This window comes from Cardiocondyla obscurior, linkage group LG08 (assembly GCF_019399895.1).
Source record: "Cardiocondyla obscurior isolate alpha-2009 linkage group LG08, Cobs3.1, whole genome shotgun sequence".
Lineage (NCBI taxonomy): Eukaryota > Metazoa > Arthropoda > Insecta > Hymenoptera > Formicidae > Cardiocondyla > Cardiocondyla obscurior.
In genome coordinates this window covers 4640491-4660616 of record NC_091871.1, presented here as the reverse complement: position 1 = coordinate 4660616, position 20126 = coordinate 4640491, and the positions used below count along the sequence as shown (strand labels likewise).

Genomic DNA, 20126 nt, shown 5'->3' with positions numbered 1-20126 from the left:
TCAAACGAGTGAAAGAAAGATATCGTCTTGGAATTTAGCAAAGATTATCGTAAGCTTCTTTTTCGTTTTAAAATAAAATAATAAAGAGTCATTGCCGAGAAAAAGTTAGGCGTTACTTAAGTGGGAAAAGGTGCGAGGATAATAACTGCCACGAGCTACCCGTTGTGCTAATAGTTCGATGCGCGCCGGCACCTTCTTCCCGCAGATTCGCAAGACGGTGGACGAAACTTTGACCGCGTCACGTACTCGATCGCGAAACAACTTCACGTATACGAGCGCATGCCGTGATCCGCGCGTCGTAAAAAATAAAAAATGACCGCCGGTGTTGTATTGACCAAGGTATAGGGTGTCTTACAACTCACAATTTTTATCTATGATACTTACAATGCTTCCACAAGGTCCCGATATGAATTTCAAATTTTATTAAATCATTTCTCACGTATTAAAAAAAAAAAAAAGAAGAAAAAAATTGTGCATACTAAAACTTCAACATAAAACATCAAACGCTCATATTTCTTTTTACGTCCGTTAATATTTTACTGGCAAAATATTAGGTGAAAACTTTAAAGGAACTTTAACAAAAGTGTATATATTTTTTAATAGAAAAAGAGAGAACTTTAAAAAGTAATTGCCGCTTCGTAAATGTTGGTTCGCTTTCCGCTTAATCCCATCGCTGCCGGGAGGAGAATCGTCAATACTTTTCCGACTGCGATCGAACTCCGCGTCCGCTTCGCGCCGAATAGCGATTATCGCGCGACGGTCCAGATAGAGGTACCAAAAAATCTTCCAGCGTCTCGCTCCACCTCCTGAAGGCGATTCCAGGCATTACGTGAATCGAGATCCAATTACGCGGATGCGCCGAGGCCGTTCGATCCACGCGAACGGCGCGATCCGATTCCCGACGAAACGGGTAGGAGGTGTTAACCCTTTACGTGCAAGGTGCAATTCCGTATACGTGTATCGTAAAGTTCAGCGCCGTTTAAAACATTCTCTCTTCTTTTTCTTTTTTAGACACTTTATTAAATATTAATAAAATATTATTACGATGATATATAATATTAATATTATAATAATAATTTATGATTAAACGAATCTAAATGAGGTAGCATTTATATATTTTTTTTTTTCTCGCAAACGACAATTTGATTTTCTTGTTGCGCGGCGCGATCGAAGGCGGAGATAGGAAGCTTCGATTAGCTTTTAATTGATGGAAGATAATTTATTAGAATCAATTCGAATCGGATAGCTCTTTCACAACGGTCGATTTTTTGCCCTTTTTGATGGGCGCCACGATTCGGCGAGATCGATTCGTGCTGCGTAGCGATACAACAGTACAGCTCGTTTCAGACAAGCCGGCGGTATTGAAGTGACTTATAAATAACTCGCAGACTCGTCCCGGAATATAAATCCGAGCGCGCTTTATGATGCACGATTATCAAGATACGCCGGCAATCCTTACGAGCCCCGAGATCCGAACTACTGAGATAACGATGCGGCGAGTGATTAATTTATGCGCGGTGAAAGGCCCGCCGAGAGAAACCGGTGAGCTTACGTTTGCCATTTTATGGCAAACGTAAAAACGGTATATTAATGTGTGCGCCGATACGAAGGGATTATTTGTTGCGTCGCGTTTTAGAATACCGGAACAGCGACGATCTTTAGAATACCGCGAATTCAAGAATTCCATTACGGTACAATATAACAATAAAGTGTTCGATGTGTTTTAAAAACAATAGACGACGAATGCGGCCAATAGCGCGGCCACGCGATAAACTCTGGCGTCTGCTTATCGCGCTCTTTGAAAAAAAAAAAAATAAGCACTAATCAGAAGCGAAAAGCTCGCGCTGATGGGTCCGGTGCGTTTATTTATATTTGTATTTGAAAAACTGACGGGCGAGACGCGCAACTCGTTACGCGACAGAATAGTTGTGTAATTTTGTGGTTGCACGTGCTTGAACAAACATGTTTTATAGCTGAAGGAGCTTTCCTTGAAATAAATTCGCGTCCACGCCGCGTTCATTTTCCTTCGCCGGGCGAAGCACTACGTTTTGAAGTAAATTACAGCGAGTTTATTGTTACTGTACCGCGCATAAAGCACTTTGAGAGAAATGATAATGTAAATAAGACTGCAGTTTTATTCTCGCTTCGCGTATAATAAATGAGAGTAATTACTTAAAAACTTCCGTTTTAATTCCAGCATTTCTATAATTTTATTAGCAGCTATTTGCGCAGCACGTTATTATTTCTTCAATAATCAGTCATTGAACTGGGCGAGGAACACAAATCGCGTGTATAAAAGTTTCCCACTTGAATTAAAACACAATTTTCTGCTATCCTGCGCTTCTCATCTCTATTTTACGTCTAATTGCAGTTACGTCTGCTGCAGCATCGTTTAAAACGTTTTCTTTTTTTTTAACACTTTATTAAATATTAATATAATATTACAATACTATATAATATTAATATTAAAATAATTATGCGTGCACTCGCTTGCAACACGCGGTTAATTTGCGATACCGTTAGGATACGTTAGAACTCCAGCGATCAGACAGTTCTGGAGCATAATGACGGAGTCTGTGCGGCCCGCGCGAATGTAGTTCATCACGTCGTTTTCTGCTCTCGAAAAAGAATTTAATTTACATTCGTATTTCATATCTTGGATGGCAACTGTTGCCGATATATTTAATTTATTTTTTTTTTTGTTTTACGAAATCTTTATTGTTAGCTTAGCACAATATTTCGTTGACGCTCGCGCGTTATATTAATTTCAAACATATAGCGGCCGCCTTTTGTCAGCACGCTCCAGGAAATCCGATCTCTCTTTCCGTAGTAGGTTGAACGTCTATTCGTGAAATGGAACCAGCGTCGTGATTTAGATCAGAAACCGAGACGAAAGGGACACGAGTCGCTTAGTGCGTAATGCGTTTTCCGCGAGAAGCCTGGACCAGAGTATCTCGGCCGCCGTATTTCGCGTATACGTGCGCGGGTATATGCGTTACAGGGCCGCCTTCAATCCCATTTCCGTTTTGACGCAACTGGTGACCTCGCCGTATTAATGTCCTTACGTGTCCAACGACTAAAAGCGCGACGTGAAAAAAAAAAAAGATTAATTGTCGTTAAACGATCAAGTGAAGCTGTCGAGCCGATTTACGACGAGTAAAATTCAACGGACGGCGGGGAACAAGAGGCAAATTAATTACCCGAGAATTAATAGATTAAAACGGCAATTCTATCAAGCGTACGATGAGCTACTCATTACGAGTGCTCCCTCGGAGCTGACGTCCGTGCCAGAGCATTAAATTAAAGACGTCCATAAATATGTCAGCGCGCGATGTCTGCATTCCCCGTATTTGTGTGCCTCGTTGCCGTTTCATTTTCCCTCTTGACACTCCAATCTTGGCGCTTCGTTGCACGAGATACAAATTCATACCGAAGTCAGAAGCGTCTCGGAAGACGATGTCGGCGGATACCTGACGAGATTCACGCACTATCATATTTTCCACCGCGTCCGATCAAATCTCTCCGCCGGGTGGAGTTCCATCTGCCTCGCCGTTTCGCCCGCTCGCCCCTCACGCCGCCGTAAAAGCGCGAGCACCTCGTAAATCCCCGGCGCTTCGTCGTATTGTTTGTCGAGATTCTCTCATCCAATTTTCTTTCTCCAGCTCCCTCGCTATCTCGCGTTCTCCTTTCCTCTCCCAAATCGGAAATATCGTTTCCTTCCGTCGGTCTTTTTGCGCGGCCCTTTCCTCTTTCTACATCCGTCCATCCGCGACTGTCCCTCCGGCTGCAATCTCGGACAATCTCAACGAATAAACTTGCCCGGCTGTCTTCCTGCATATCGCCCCCTTCCCCGTCCCCTTCTCTCGGCGTACCCGATGTCCCGCTACGCAAAGATTGTAGCGTCGAAATTAACTGGCGGGCCAGGTGGCCCGTAATGGAGTTGGAGGAATTAGAGCCGGGTCGGACGCAATTCGCGCTCGCCACATTATTATCGGGCATTGCCGTTCGCAACGGCGGTGATTTCGTCGTGGAAACGCATCGCGGGATTGCGCGCCGCGGAAAACAAAATGCCCGGCGGGGGCAATTATAACAGAACGCACGCCATCCCCGCGCCCGCTATCCGCCTCCCGCTGTTGATTATTCTCGGTGGCCGAGATCTGCCTAAGATAGCGCCTAAACGGACCCGTGCAACCTCCGAATCAAACGGGATCAATGACGTGCGCACGTGTGCACGGATACACGCGCGCGACGTATATATGCCGTGCGTTCTCGCGGCCTTATAAGACGGCGGCGCGCACGATAGATAAGACGATACCGGGGCCTAATCTCCGGGAATCACGGCGGCTCGTAAACATCCGTCGCGGTCGCCCGCGTGGGAGTGAACGAATTCGACGACGAGGCGAGGCGCAGCACACTTTAGGCGCAGCCCGCTTATCTAAATGGGCAACGGCGATTATCGGATCTCGGGGCCGTTGTCTTCGTCACGCTTCTGGCGCACACAGCGCGGCGGTTCTCGATATTCTCTATCGCCCGATGCGCTATCTCGACGGGTGCGTAATCGATTCTCGTGGCGTGCCCGACTGAACGCGGAAACGTCGTAGCGCGTGCAGCCCGCAGCTAAGCGAACGGAAAACCCCCGTCTTTCTCGCGGCCCGACGATGGGATCGACTTCGGTCGTCGAAGAGCCGTAGCTTTATCGAGAAAACGCCGATAGGCGTGGGAGCCCCGTAGTTTCCGGCATCGTGTGCTTGGATCTTCAACACTCGGAGTCTCTCATACGCGTCGGGCATCTAACAATGTACGAAAACCGTCGAGGATCTTGTTCTGCCTCGGCGCCGAATGCGCTACAGGTTCGCGTTAAACAAATAAAATGCACAATCGAATCAGAGCACTCTCAGCGGCAAGCTCAGTTAAACGTAAAATAGAGATGAGAACGCAGGATAGCAGGGAATAAATCAAATTTCAGATATTTCTTTATCAATCAACTTGGCGCGCTCGTAAATATGATATCTCGTGCCAGTGCCATTAATTTCGAAATGTAACCTCGACGTATGCTCATTAAAACAATGCTTTAAATGAAAGATATCGAGCCATATTAGGTCGCTAGATAACTCGTTTATAAGTTACGAGAGCTACGACTCCCAGAGAGTTAATTAAAACGAAGAATAAGAAATATGTAAATTACATTGTTATAGAAAAGTTGTTATAATGATCAGTACTTAAAAATTTCAAGTCTAAATAATTTTTTTTTTTTTTTTTTGAAATATACTTGTTTTTATGAAAATTAAAATGCAGCGGATGTCTACCTTATACAATCGTTGTGCAACTGTTGTTGCGTGCAACTGCCATGAATCTCGAGAGCGCGCGAAATGTTCGTGTTTACGCCAAGTATCGATTTCAAATTAAAGAGCCCCGCCTGTGTGAGAAATCGAATATGTGCTGGTTATCTCGTAAAATTTTTACCGCAATACGAATGGTATAATAAACGAGTCCCGAGCGAAGTAGTAGTTCGGCAGTTATAAAAAAACCGCCTTAAATTTAGAGTTGCGCAAGATCGGCGTTACGAGAGTTAATTACGCGTTAGGTATTAGGATATACTAGTTTCGCGCAGATATGCACAATGTCGTACAGAATTCGCACGAAACGCTCTCGCAGGCATTTGTTGCTTCCAATAAGCAGGTTTGCTCGATTATTTCGAGACACGTATTTCTTTTGCCTGCAATAAATTTTATTCAACATAAAGAAATATTTCTCTCCGTGGACCTTTGTAAAGTCTCGAACGTGCCAGGTCGATTCTATAAACGAAACGCGAACGAGTGCCTTCGACCAGATCCGGCCGCACCTTGCACCGAGATCGAAGTGTGTGCCGAGAACACAGCAGCCGGAGCGAACGAGGCTGTGCATTCGCGAGTACCACCGTGTGCTGTCGCGCGCTCGGATACATATAAATAAATCGGCGAGCTGCCACGCGGTCTGCCGTCTCCGGCGAACGCACGGCTTGCGGTACATTCGTCGCCGTGCTGTCCGTCCGTTTCGCGCGAGCCGACCTCTCGTCCTGCCTCACTTTACCCCTCGTCTTATGGGACTCGGTGGACGCATTTTCTTCGCTGCACACAGGTGCACTTCCGCGATCCCCGAGTATTCTCGCCCGCCCGTGGGTCGCTCTCCGCGCGCGCGCTCGGATTTCGCGGGGGTGTTGTTTCACGTGTGAAAATATGCCATTTCCGAGTAAATTTCCCCGGGATATTTAAAAGAGAATATGAACTCATACACATATACTGCACGAGCATGGAATAAGATAAACAAATTAATATAAGCAATGATTCCTTGGTTATTTTAAATTAGGTTGGTTTAATCAAGACGACTAAGTGCGACAAAAAAAATTAATGAAAAGTTGACGGAAACGGGGTAAAAAAAAGAAAGAAAAAAAAATTAAATTAAAAATTAGTGGCCGTGAAAATTGAAAGTTTATGTACAAACGAAATTGTACTTAAATAAATCATAATAAAGAGAGTTGCAGTATACGAATTGCACATAGCGCATGAAAATGTTAAGGGCAGACTTTCAAGAAGTTTTTAAATTACTTTTCCGCTCCCGGCTGGTTTTCTCTAAAGATTTCGGTAAACAAACTCTGTTCCCTCCGCGCTCAATGAAAAATGGAAAGCAGATCGCGGAGAAAAAAGAATAATTAAAGAAGTTTTGCCAGTTTCAATGCATTCGTAATAATTGGATAAATACGATATTATAGGATTAAATGTGATAAATAATCTTCGTTTCTTTCGTACGAGTGAAAAACAACGTACGGGTTTAATTTTGTTGCCGTGAAAAAATTCCCCGCGCAATGGAAAGTAATTTAATCTCGAACTTCATGCGCCTTTAATTCTGCATAAAGTTTTAGTTTTATAAGCAGATTTTTGTCAACTGTAGGCAATTCACAATAATAACAAGTCTTCCCTGCGCTATAAAGAGAAAAGAGAGGGATCTCTTCGGTCGTCCCGAAATAAACTGCGACCGTCCCAGCGTTCGTTCGCTGCCGTGTCTGTTCACTCGCTCGTTCACCCACTCATCCCGATTTATTCTCTCGCTCTTTATCGTGGAATCTTGCCCCCTTCCTTTCCTGCCCTTTTTTTATTTTTGCGCACTTCCCTCGGCAGAAATTTCAGTGGCATGCAAACGGTACAAAATCAGCTGTGCAGATCGCTCGAACGATAGCATTTTATTGTTACATAAATTAATAACTGCCGATAGGTGGGAATTATTTTCGCGAAATAACAAGATCTCGGACCGTTCTGCACGTTGAAGTATAAAAGTTCACCTGCATTTTACTTCACCCGAAATAATTAACGGTTAGTTCAACCGAAACGACGAAATTATCCGTTCGTTGTACCGCGTCGAACGTTGCTCGCGGGCCAGAATCACAGGCAAAGGTCAGAGAGCCGGCGAAACGAGCAGTCAGCTAGAGGAAGCGAAGTGCGACTTGGTTAAAGAGAAAGCGGAAGCCGGTGTAGTGAAATTTATTCTTTTCATTTGCTTGTACGAAACTCGGCGCGCGTGCACGCCACCTCTATTGTTCGCCCGTACAAAACCGAGAGACTGTCGCGGACGAACGCAGACGACTTCATGAAATCGTAAAATGAATTATTGCAGCCTCAGGAGTCACTCCCATGCGAGCCCTACAGACTTGTATAATGGGATAATCGCGCTCTTGGAAAGAGATTTATAGCCGCGCGCATTGTGTAAGAGAGTTATTTTCTTTTAATTAGTGTTGGTGTGCTTCGAGTAAGAAGCATAACAGCCGACTAATAATCGCCCATGTTACATACCGGTCTATTCGTGATCACGAGATACGGCGGAAGAAAAACTGTGGAGAGACTAACTGAGAAAAAAAAAATACTAAACGGTAAAACTTGAAACGTAAGAACAGCAACTAATCACGATCGAGAAATTTAAGCAGTTATTTTGATCTTATGAAATATAAAAATTTCCTCGCGATTGCAAGAGATAGAAATGGGTAAATCTTTGTGGCAATTCGCTGACCGGAATGATATTCCATAGAAACCGTAACTCACGACCTTTTTTCGAACACGGAAAATTCTATTCGGACGACGAGGAGATTTCGATTCGATGCAGATCATCTCGCGTACCGCACGATTTCCGTTGCGATTTCGCGTGGCCGAAAACGAGAAAAATGTCCGCTGGCGAGCGCGTATTTGCGAAACCAGTCGCAGGATCGACGAGGTCGTCGGTGCCTTTGGCCAGGATACCCTTAAATGGCCCCGCCGTTGGCATCGCCTTTTAGAATCCGTCCGGCAAAACTCGTCTCGCCGTTGGCTTTCCCTATAGCTGCCTTTGGTATGTTCCGCGTTCATTGGTTCCTTTTCTAACTCTTTTCGTGCTCCTTACGAAGTAACTTTTCATCAAAAAGACTGCCAGACCAAATTTTTGTTAAACTTTACAACGGAAGAACAATTTATCACTCGAAGTAACCCAACTACTTTTACCTTCTTTCATTTTGTCGGTCACGGAAAGTAATACTCAACTTTGTTTTCCAATTCTAACTAATATAATTAATAACTAAGCAATATTATATTCTCGTTTATTAACAAATAAATTTCAATATTTAATTATCTTAGGTTCGAATTGTGTCTCGGTGTTGTTTCCTGAATTCATCGTAATAAGCAGAGATAAGGCAGCATCGCGTGTCTATTTTCGACGTGAAATCGTTGGAAACTCGCGTTTTCGTAAAACACAAACTTCCATGCCGGTTCTCTGTAATTTACTTACGCGGGATTAAGCTAATTAACACCTGTGTAACTGGACCTAAGTTTTGAGAACAGCTGTATCCCTCTGTGCTTCGCTTCAGTCTCCACGGGTCATTACACACGTTGCTCTGTCATTCCGTCGAATATTTCCTCGAAGCGCAGCCGGGCAACAAACGTCGGGCCATCGCTATCGGGGGCTACTCGAGTTTCCCGCGCCCATAATAACCGAGCAAATTACTTTGGCAACACAAGCTCGCGGCGCCCATATTTTCGGCAATTATCCGTACATCCGCGAGGTCGGTACGCTACGCGGCTTCCACAGAAGCGACAGGCCCTTCGTTTTCTCCTTGACCGCTGCCGCCGCCGGCGCACGCACACGCAAACACGCACACGTAGACACCCGTGTGGGCGTGCATGCGGTCACCGGCGACCGCGGCACGGAGTTGGAGTCGGTCAGGATTCCTTCGAGAACCCCGCAGACATGTTGTCTGCGGCGACCAGCATGCTTGGCGACACCCTGTCACGGTTCGACTCATTTGAAGTCAATTAGGCTCGAGTGCTAGACTCAATAATCTCATCTCTTTCTCTATTTCGATCCAAGAAGCGATGAAATCGTAGGCCGCTAAAGATTAATATCAAATCGAGTTTATTAAATTGGAAAAATTAATTAAATAAAAACTATATTTAGGTTGTTTAAATCCAAATACTTGAAAATTTCATAATTAGGGTTCGGGCTAAGCGTCTTATTACAGTAATGAATCACGGAATTCTTGCGGGGTAATTTGAGGGGGCACACTTATGGAAATTTCAGGATTTGGTTTATGAAATACAAGCTTCGATACCTTGTAAGTATCAAAGTGTCGGCTGCATATCTATGCATGAGGAGGGGGGCCATTCATTTCGTTGGATATAGAGAACTTCCATTCATGCAGAACACGTCGCCCTCGCGCCGCAGGGAAGAATAATCGACGATAGGGGGTAAGGAAAGGAGCGGGGAACGGTCGACCGATCGGGAGAGAGAAGTGGAGAGCGAGCACGGTGGCGGCTATTCGCGGCATCGAAACGCGGCCCCGACCGTCCTCGGGAATTCGATGTTTCTCGGCGGGAAAAAGAGGCGTCGAAGAGCGAAAACGATCTATCATGTCGGGCTTCGGCGGCGCGGCGCCGTGCAGCGAGACAAGCCTCGGCGAAGCTTGAACACGACCGCCACGAGAGAATTCTTGAAACCGGAGATTAAAGCGCGGAGAGCACCCTTGCTGACGTCTAAACACGAGAGAAGTTAGAACTTAAGTTAGAACTTACGTCTTGTTTGTTACGTTTTTGTTTAATACCAACGTAACATAAAAAGAAACAGTAAAATAACAATGTCGTGATTTCTTATTTTAAATTTCCTCCATTTGCTTAGCTTTAATTCCGTCCGGTTCTGTCTCCGAAAAATCGCGTAAAGATGCGAGAAAAGTTTAGTAAGCCAACAATGATTTTTCGTGCGAATTTGCAGCCGCGGGGATGCTTTTTACAGCTGGCGCCGACCACCGAGCCCCCTCTGAGCCCGTCGCAAGAAGTCCCCAATTTAAAATGTAAATTGCGCCGGATATTTGGTGTATCGCGTCGCACGACGCGCGCTTGCGAAATGGCCGCGAAATTAAAACGTAATTTAATTCCCTCCTCGCCCTGCCTACAATCCATCCCATCTACCTCCCCCTTGTTCTCCTTTCCCCGCTCGCCGTTTCATCTCGCTCTTTTCTCACTTCTTCTCTCGCTCGTGAGCTCTTCACCTGCACTCGTCTCAATTCCGCACCGCTTTCAAGGAGCGAGCAGCGCGTTTCCTCTCCATCCCCCTTTTTTATAAGTAGATTTTGAAACGCGGATTATCGTTTCTGCGCCGCGGAAAAGCCACCTCTTCTGTCATTTGAGAGATTTCTTGCACGCGGAACGCCGAGAGATTCGGGCTGTAAGTGTCGTTTGCAAATTCCATGATACGTTCAGCCGTATTACTTATTTAAGAAGAAAAACAAGCGAGCTCGGAAAAATTTTCGCCGACGTTTTTCGTCGTGTAAATCGCGACGTGACTAAAGGCAAGAGAAAACTGACGGTTAAAGATCCCCGGGCGCAATTAGCGGAACAAAGTGCACAAAGGCGGTAGTCAGCGATACTGGCTGCCGGGCGGAACCCCGGCAGCGACCTGTTTTGTAATCTCGCGGTATCCACTTTACCGTCCACCCACCTCCCCTTCTCCCCCGCATCTCGCTTACCCCCTTGTCCCCCCTTTTTTCAAGAGTCGCGATACGGGGAGGTAGGAAGGGGGCGTATGGCCCCTTTATCTTTTTTTGCCCTGAGCCCCGCAAACGCGGCAGCGTGCACTCCTGGCGGACGAGCGCTCGCGGACGGCTATCACCATAGCGACCGCTTAATTGGAGAAGGATCCCCGTAATAAAATCGTCGAGTACCCCCGCGCCGCGACGCGGAACAAATTCGCATAACTTCCCGTGAAGAGAAGCGCGACGGATGTCGGAGATCACGGAGGCGGAAAAGGAACGCGAAGACAACGGGCCCACCCACGTTCCCCGCTTCTCTTCATCCGGGGGCCCGATTACCGCGTGAAACAAATCCTTTTTTTTTTTTTTTTTACATGCGTTAATTCAAGGGATCGCGAGGCGAAGGTGGTCCAGATCGAAGGCAGTCGAACTATATCAGAAAATTCGATGGCGAGAATTAGAGTAAAATCTTTAGGTGAGAACTTGTATCAAAATTAGAAACATGTAATCTTCAACGCGTAAATTAACATTTAATTAATTTTCTTAAATTAATTTATTTAAAAAATTTCCAAAGTAATATTTTAATATACATTTACCATTAATTTGATCGTGGTACAACGCGAGGATGCGAAAACACATCGCATTCGTGTCTTTTAAATTCGACTTACGTTGCATTATGTCATCAAATGCCTATTCGCGACTAAATAAAATACGAGAGGAGCGATAAATTCCTATAATTGCCTTTTACACGGACGTCACGTGGACATTTCGCAGTGATATCCGCCCATATCGCTCCGCGGCCGCAAAGGCGCCGTGACGCAAATAACGTCCTAAAACGCGCTGTAAAACCCCGCGTACAATACGCACACCCGAGGGGGCACCTGACATCGCAAAAAACGCCGTAAAATCGCCATCGAGGTCGGCTTAATGTCGCGGGAGTCCGAGGGGTTCTCGTACGCGCGCGGAACAACGGTCAAAGTAAGGGGGACGAGGAAAGGGGGACGAAAAGCACACGCGTGTAACTGCGCGAGTCACATAAACGTGCCTCCGAGAACATAACTCATTGCGGTAAACGGGCACCGCGGCACGCCACGTCAAATTAACGCCGCGCCTCGAGAGCGAGCCTTATACGCTACGGGAAGAAACCGGCCTAAACTTAAACCACTCGCATCCCTCGGCCCATATTAAGTTAACGCCGCGCGAAGGAAAATTACGGCCTAACCGCAAAATTTAGCACTATTCGCGCGTTAATTAATCGCACCATTTAGCTGCCCCCGCTGGGTTGGGTTTCTGGTGTTGAACTCGGGCGCGTGAACTCGGTGCTCCCGAATGCCCACGGTGATGCAACGGATTGTAACGTCAGAAGCGAGGATTTTCATCGTACGATATCTCGCTTCTGACGCCACGGTTCAAATGTGGCCGCAATTAGCAGCGGGGAGCCTTTAAACTGAAGCAGCGTGCGTGTAAAACCTGCCGCTAACGAGGCAATGTAGAATCAAGTATCGTCGATCAGTCGCGAGTGGAAGTTTTTAGAACTCCGGAATTAAATTGTCAAGGTACGTTACAAAAGCAATTATAATCGACTGTCGACTTTTTCCCACGAGTCCGTCGGGTTTAGCGAAAGCTATATCGTTCCTGCTATCGTGTTTGCTCTGCGCGGGGCTTGTTGGAACGATCAATGTAATGAAGTGCGTTATAGGAACGCGAGCATGGTCGTAAAGGTATATTTTATTAACGGCTTCGCAGTCAGGGCGGTAAAGGTGTTCCAGACTCACAGAGACGTAATTGGATTTCGTAATTCCGACGTGAGTACGGTCTCATTTCTTTCATTAGGGATCTAGCGAGATATTAATTATCCTAACGCAGTTCTTCCATCCCCTTTGCTTTTATAACATTGACCATCACCTTAAACCGGACACTTTTTTTTTTTTTTTAACCTGAGTATCGTTTTTGCTTCTTATTATCTTAAGTAGGCTGTTTAAAAGATAATTGTTGCGCGCAAACACCCCCGAGGGACGAGCCTGTTTTCAATTACCCTCGTTCCGTTACCAATTACACCTATTCGCGAAATTACACTCGCCGCGATTTCTCATCGGTATGAATACAAGAAATCGTTAAATGAGGTATTACTGTAATTTTATTTCCGATTTTATGAGCACAGTTTTCGTCGAGGTATATCGTTAAGATTTTCTTTAACTACCTCCACTTAGAAATGGAAAGAACGTATAAACGTTTCTCTTAAAAAAAAAATTTTAATTAACTGTTTCACTCGTCTCTCGTGCCGCTGCGTGAAAAGAACGATCACTTTATATTGCGTCAAGTGTTTTTTCGAGTGTGAATTGAGAAAGCGTCGCCGATCGCCGTTACGGGATGCGATCTTTTGTAACGAAAATACGAAGCGGCTGATGGCTCATCAAATACGTGCTACTTCGTGCGATTTTCTACGGAGAGAAATTGCTCGGCTCGCGCATTTTATTAATTAATAGGCAAAAAAAAAGGAACCTGCAGTTTTCTTTTTCATTTTCGTGGCACAACGCGAAATGAGTCAATCGAAGATAACTGACACCCGTGAGGTGAAAGAGAGGGAAGGGCGCATTTGGCACCCGTTCGCGAGCAGTTTCTCTCGTGTCTGAAATTAATTAACCGCGACGTAATTAATGGCGACATTTCTTCGAACGTAACGCGGCGAGGATTTTTATTTATCGCGTGGTTGACGTTTCACACGCACACATGGATGAGTACATGTGGGCTATACATCGGCGCTAAAGCGAAGGGGAAAACGGAAAACGTTTTGTGCGCGATAATCCGGGTGGACGTCTGTAGGGGGGGATACAAATACTTCCTGCAGGGATCAACTGAAATTACAGGTTCGAAAAACAAGGGCCGGCGATATAATTGTTTTATCTGATACATTAATTTCACCCGTCCCGGGAGAGTGTCACTAATATCAATAAAATTGTATTGCAATGTTACAAAAAGCACGTCTCTAGTCGTACGTTTTAAAGAGAAGTTGAATTACAATTGATCGACGTAGTCGAAAGTCTCGTTTCGGCATTATTTTAACTTTTTATTTGCCCGAAATAAACAGCACCGGCTGAATTTGACACGTAATTCTCCGGTCGAAATATTACGCGTCTTCACGTGTGCAAACATGCAACACCGGCTCAGCTTCTGTTTATCGGTTAATTAATCAAGCCACGAGTTTCTCGATTCGCGCGAAATAACGAGGAGAACGTTGATACGCTGCAAATTTATTCCGTACCTTGTGAAATTTTCTCCATAAATTCGATGAAAAATCAGCTCGCGATATCTGATATAAAACTATAACTTATCACCGTCACGTTCATATCGTTTCGATTTATTTTGCAGTGCGTTACAAACAGTCTAAATTTTTTACTTTGTGAAAATATATATTTTTACTCGACAACGCCGAGCGAGAATTTTTGTCATGTGGCGTCACGCTTCTGACGTCACCATCGAACATATCGCGGTATGCATTCAGGAGCTTTAAACGAAGTGGCATGTTTCCACAACGTTCGTACGGTTTCGTCCTTTCAATGCGAACGAATCGGCCGATGATTATCTGCACGCGTGAAAGCGCAATGTCGAAGTGGGGCGAGAAAAATGTACGCGTGACACCACGGAGAATCGGACTCGTGCGACAATCCTCAAATTCCGTGCACGGGACAATCTGCTCACGGATGACCGGTCGGAACGCGCGGTCGGATCCAAATAGCGCGACCGTTCGAAAGTGCCGTATCGTTTTTTTTCGCGCGATTATTTTCTGCCAGGCTATTCGGCATTTCGCGCGACAGCTTTCGCTCGCTTAATTATCCCGACGCGCATTTTTTAACAGCAATTACCGCCAAAGCGACCCGATCAGCCGTCTCATCCTTTTCCCCACAATTTCTAATTGCGGAAAAGCGTTAACTAGCACGGAGGGTGGTTAGGTATGCCCCGCTACGAGTCAATTATTTAATTAATTTGAATCAGAAACAGATCAAATATTTCGTTGCTACAGTTTACATTTGATTAATTGTAAACTCAGTTCCCTCGTTTCAATTTTCTCAGCTTATTTGCCATTCGATAGCGGATTTTTAAATATAAATGCCTCGACCGTCACGTCGATATTTTTTCCGTTCCAGCAATATCATTTTTAATTTCCGACTGAGGGAAAACAAAGCGGTACACGGTAGATAATGCGATATTATTAACCGAATTACGCCTCGTGTGATATCGATTTAAAATATGTTTCTGATCTGTTAGTTCGTTCGATGTGACGTAATTGTTCGCAATTTACAAAATTAGATTACGGAAACAGAAAGCGTTGCGTATATAACGCTGCGTTGTGCCTTGGGAGAGGCGGCAGATAATTTAGAATCAGCGATCCCCGAGACCGAGAAGTAGGTGCCGGGAGGAAATGCCATTAGAATTTCGATCTAATCCCGAAATTGAGATTCAGCCGCGGCGCGAAAAGACCGATAACGACGGGAACCACAGCTTTCGGGTTCGTTCAAAGGCGCTTTCCATTTATCGCGCTCTCCCTCACTCGCGCGCGTCGTGTTTCTCGAAAATAAACAAGGGTGTTCTTTCGCGATCCAATTAAATCCGATTACATTTTTCGCCGCGGTGCAGTCTCCCCTCCTCCGGTCGCCACGCAAAATTCCGGACGCGCGCCCGCGCGGGCGCTGGTGGCGTCCCTTATCGATTCGAAACGATTTTAGAGGGTGGTTTTACCCTCCGACGTTTTTGATTTCGGCGTACGTGGCCTCCGCGATACCGGGACTCCAGGGCAACGCTTCGCCGCTTCGAATTAAGGGGTGAACCTCGAGAGTACAGGATCTAACCCCCGGGATCGCTTCGAGGAGAGACGGGACGCGTTGTGGCACGGGGAGAGAGGCGACAAGGGGGACAGGACAGACCGGAGGGGACGGGATAGACAAGAAGGGTCGCGGAATCGAGCCCGAGTCTCTTCTCGATGTTTATTTTTTACTCCTCGAGAGAGCCATACACGCGCCGGATGCGCTCCCCACGGTCCCCGAACCCAAATTCAATAAATATGGCCCCCGGTTGAATAACGCGCATTGGATACGCCTGGCGTTCCTGGAGAGATTCACGACGCGAGATTATTGCCGTAGCCCTGAAATCCGCGACGAATCAAGGAGGAGCGGCATTCACAGATAGAGCAAAAAGAGCGCTCGCGAATTGATGTGTCTGCGCTAACGAGAGTTGAAACGCGGACTTTGCGACACAAAGCGGAAGGCACCCTGTAACGGGATGTTTATCGAATATCGCGATACGAATGTGAAATTGCGAATGCGAAAAGGTTTCACTGGCTTCATTCGAAAAGCCTGCCGTATCCCGTCTAAGAGATCTATTGAGTCGAGCGCTCAAAAGTTTCGAAAAAGTTCGATTAAAATTTTCGCTGGAACGAACTTGCTACGAATTTGGCCGGAGATTTTACCGTAAAAAAGTTCTCGAATCTCTTTGTATCTCAACGGAATATCGGAGTGATTTACTGAGTATTGACAGACTTTGAGGCATTGCTAGCGATTAGAGAATCTCGGAAGTGAATACTCTGCGTATCGCGTACACGCATGCACCCAATCGAGCGTTATCTGAAATATATGTTTGTTTTATGGAAAGTGGCGCCTGTTTATTAAAAAAGTTTAATTGCCGCGCGAGATCGGAAAATTAGAAATGTACCATCCGAAGCAGAGATTACTTTTCGCGGGGCAGAATCGCGGAAAAATGGCGGTGAGCGAAAACGGAACGAGGCTACCGGATAAAAAATTAATTACCACGATATTGCAATCGTAAAGTGATAGATACCAGTTAAATATGCATAGCAATTTCTCTACGTTGTTGCTGCACGGTCAAAAGTAATACGCCGCTCCGAGTTACAACGGATTAGTCTGCTTCAGAGTCCGCTGCATTTTCGTCTATTTAATTTTGTAATCGCGAGCATGATATTCAGATATTTAGTTCGCTGCAAACACGACGGCACCAGCGGATCAACTAATTTTGTTCTCGCACCGTATTTCGCAACATCGAACCGCCCTTGATATCAAGCCGTACATTAATTTTTATACGAAAAAGAGCAAGAATATTTTAAGTAAAAATGTTCCACGAAACGAGTAGTTACATTTTTGTCAACTCTTAATTCAGCATATGGTAATTTATCTAATATGCAGAATAATTGGGTGCTTATTGCGTTAATGTGCCGTGTGCCCTAATTTCCATAACAATGGTATTATAAGCAATTCATTCACGCGATCGCGCAACAGGACGGATATTTGTATATCTATCAATCATTCGCAGAATCTCGTAGTATCCGATTTCATTGCGGAAATCGCTTGCACGTATCTACGATACACACAATTCTGCGTGGCTTTGTCTCTCCCTCTCTCTTGTTTCGATCGTACAATTACCAAAGTCTGCGTAACACGTAACTTCGAACTCTCGAAAATATACCCGCACTCGTACAAATTCGCATTCCGTCTTCACATTCCACGTCACGCGGTTTCAATATTCGTTAGTGTTCGAGCCTCCTAACTTTGATCAAGTTTATTATTCAATACGTTTCGATAAAACGATTTATCTATATAAAATAGAACTGTATCAGTTTGTTTAGATTTTTTTTTTTTTTTAACAAAAGAGCATTAATATATTAGACCTTATCGTAAAGTGTCTAATTAATTTTAATGATATCCATTTTTAGCACATTCAATTATCGCGACTTAAATCGAATCTCCGAGTCCCTAATTATTAATTCGGGCGTCGAGATTTATGTTAAGAGAAAAAGATTTCTCTTCTCTTACCTTTGCACTCGTTGGCGTCCCTGGCGGTGGCTCTGGCCCATGGTCGGTCGAAGTGGAAGGGCCGACATCGCTCGCAGTCTCTGCCAGCGGTGTTGTGCCTGCATTCGCAGACGACCTCGCCGTCCTTGCTGGGGATGCAGCGCGCCGCGTGTCCGTTGCACTTGCACCTGCCGCCCACTGCGAAGTCCGAGACCGCGTAATGATGGGCCATGGTGGCGGTAGCCGGGCCTAGGCCGTTCATCGCCACGCTGGCGAACGTAGTTGTGGTCGAGGAGACAGTTACCGGCACGAAACCCATGTCGCGCACCACCGCGTCGATCGCGTCGTTCGACTGCATCTCTTGAGGCGCGATCACCTGGTGGACCGACGGCAATGCGGTCACCAGCGGGTCTTGCGCGTGCAAAATCGCATTCTTTTGGTTCTTAAGCCGTTCCTCGCGCTCGCGTTCCCGTTTCGTTAGCTCCTCCAGTCCGATCGCCGCTACGTGATGCTCTTCGCCGTTCAACGAGGATACTTGATCCGGCCCGGACTGCTGCGGCATGTGCAGTCGGTTAAACACCACCCGGATATCGGTAGCGGTCACCCAATCTTGCAGCACCGGCGAGTTGTCGAAGTCGGCGGCGGACGGTCGACCTTCCAGGGTGCTGAAGGCGATCCTGCCGACCGGACCGAGACCGTCTCCGCCCGTGTAACGATGGCTGTCGGTGCACCGAGCCTCTTGTTCGTTTGCCTTGGTAATAGTGGCGCGATTCGGTCTGCCGTAAACCCGGCGACATTGCGACGAGTAGAATTGAAACGGTTGCCAGGTCTTGCCGTAATCCATCGACTTGTAGATCGCGATCGAGTCCGGCTTGGCGGCGCGCGGACAGAACTGTAGACTGACGTACGTCAGCTCGAACTTTTTGCCGAGCGAGAGGGTCAGAGTGACGTTGTCGGGCGGTGCCGAGAAGCTCTGCGAACTGACGAGAGGCTCGCTGCGCCAGCAGGTGACGTTGTTCGGATTGTTCAGGTCGGTCAGATAGCTCGCGGGGAAGCGTCGCCGGGGCGTGCTGTCGTCGCACACGTGGCAGTGGCCAATGCCGGTGGTGCCGCCGGGTTCGTCGGTGACGTCGCAGTAGCGGGTGGGTCCGCCGGTACCGCACGTGGACGACGCTTCAACGGTCGCGCCGAAAGCTGCGTTTACGAAGTCGGGTATGCACCGTCGCGGCCGGTCCTCGTCGTAACACGGGTCGCTCGGATTCTGCTGGCTGGAAAACATCTTGGTGTAGATTTCGCTGCGAGCCTGTTGCAAAAGCAGCAGCTGCCCGAATAGAATCGCCGTGAAGACGATCCACGGCCGGAAAGACCGACGCGAGTTCCGTTCCGTCGCCATGCCGCACCGCTTGCGGAACGCAGCACCCGTATTTCGTTCCGTTTTCTCTTCAGAGGTATCCTACGACGTCGTTTAGAGGCTCAAAACTTTTTCGTTGGAAACAAGAAGATTTTTAATTTTTTTTTCTCCTGCCTTGACTATTTTCTTTACAAAAGGGAAGGAAATTAAATTGCAAGATCGGTATTAAGTCTCGCTTCGCGTCATGCTGAAATCGGAATACTTTTAATTTTTCTTGTTCGTTTCTTTGAATTTGTTTCTGCCACTCACTAACGGCTCACATTATATTGGCACTCGCTTACTTGAAATACTTGAATCGCGACGCAACGATAAATCTGTATACGTTTAATTTCGCGAAAATAAGCAACGCACTGTTTACACTGAAACCGGACTTTCGCGCGTTCGAGGAACCGTCTGGCTCTCGCCGCTCTGAATTATTTTTTTTTTTTCTCCCTATTCAGGTGGACTCGCGTGTCTCACCCTCGCCGCGATCTCCGAGGACGCGTCTCGTCCCGGACGACGAGGCTCGTGGCGCGAAAAGCTAAACGGAGGTTCGATTGCGATCGGCGTAAAAATCGGGAACGACGATAAAAATAACCCTTCTTCGACAGCGGCTCGCCGCTAACTGAAACTCCGTCCTCGCACGATGCGCCTCCGAACTGCCGTGAGTCCCTCTCCGTTCGCGGACACTCCGCACCCCGCAGTCCCCGATGCGTGTTACCCCCTTCTCGTCTCCGTCGTCCTCCACCTTCGTTCGACCAGCAACGCGTCACTCTCGCTCGCACGCTTGCGAGAGATCGCACGGGCCAATCGGACGAGACGTTGTTCCCCTCTTCCCCTCCCCGTTCCTCCTCGCTCTGCTCGAGAGACTGGTCCATGGATCTTGAATCCAGCGTGGAGGGATGCTGCGCGTGCTACC

At 46.5% G+C, this 20126-nt stretch overlaps 1 protein-coding gene and 1 long non-coding RNA gene across 2 annotated transcripts in view; one reads left to right on the top strand and one right to left on the bottom strand.

Moving 5' to 3' along the window:
• Window positions 1-19876, bottom strand: part of LOC139105069 (netrin-1) — a 141231-nt gene extending 121355 nt beyond the window's left edge. Inside the window, exon 1 of the mRNA XM_070660960.1 lies at window positions 17839-19876. Coding sequence (XP_070517061.1) covers window positions 17839-19210 — 1372 coding nt within the window. The 5' untranslated portion in view covers window positions 19211-19876. The remainder of the gene's footprint in view (window positions 1-17838) is intronic.
• Window positions 1-20126, top strand: part of LOC139105078 (uncharacterized) — a 46803-nt gene that overhangs the window by 25515 nt on the left and 1162 nt on the right. The gene's annotated exons all lie outside the window — the stretch shown is intronic.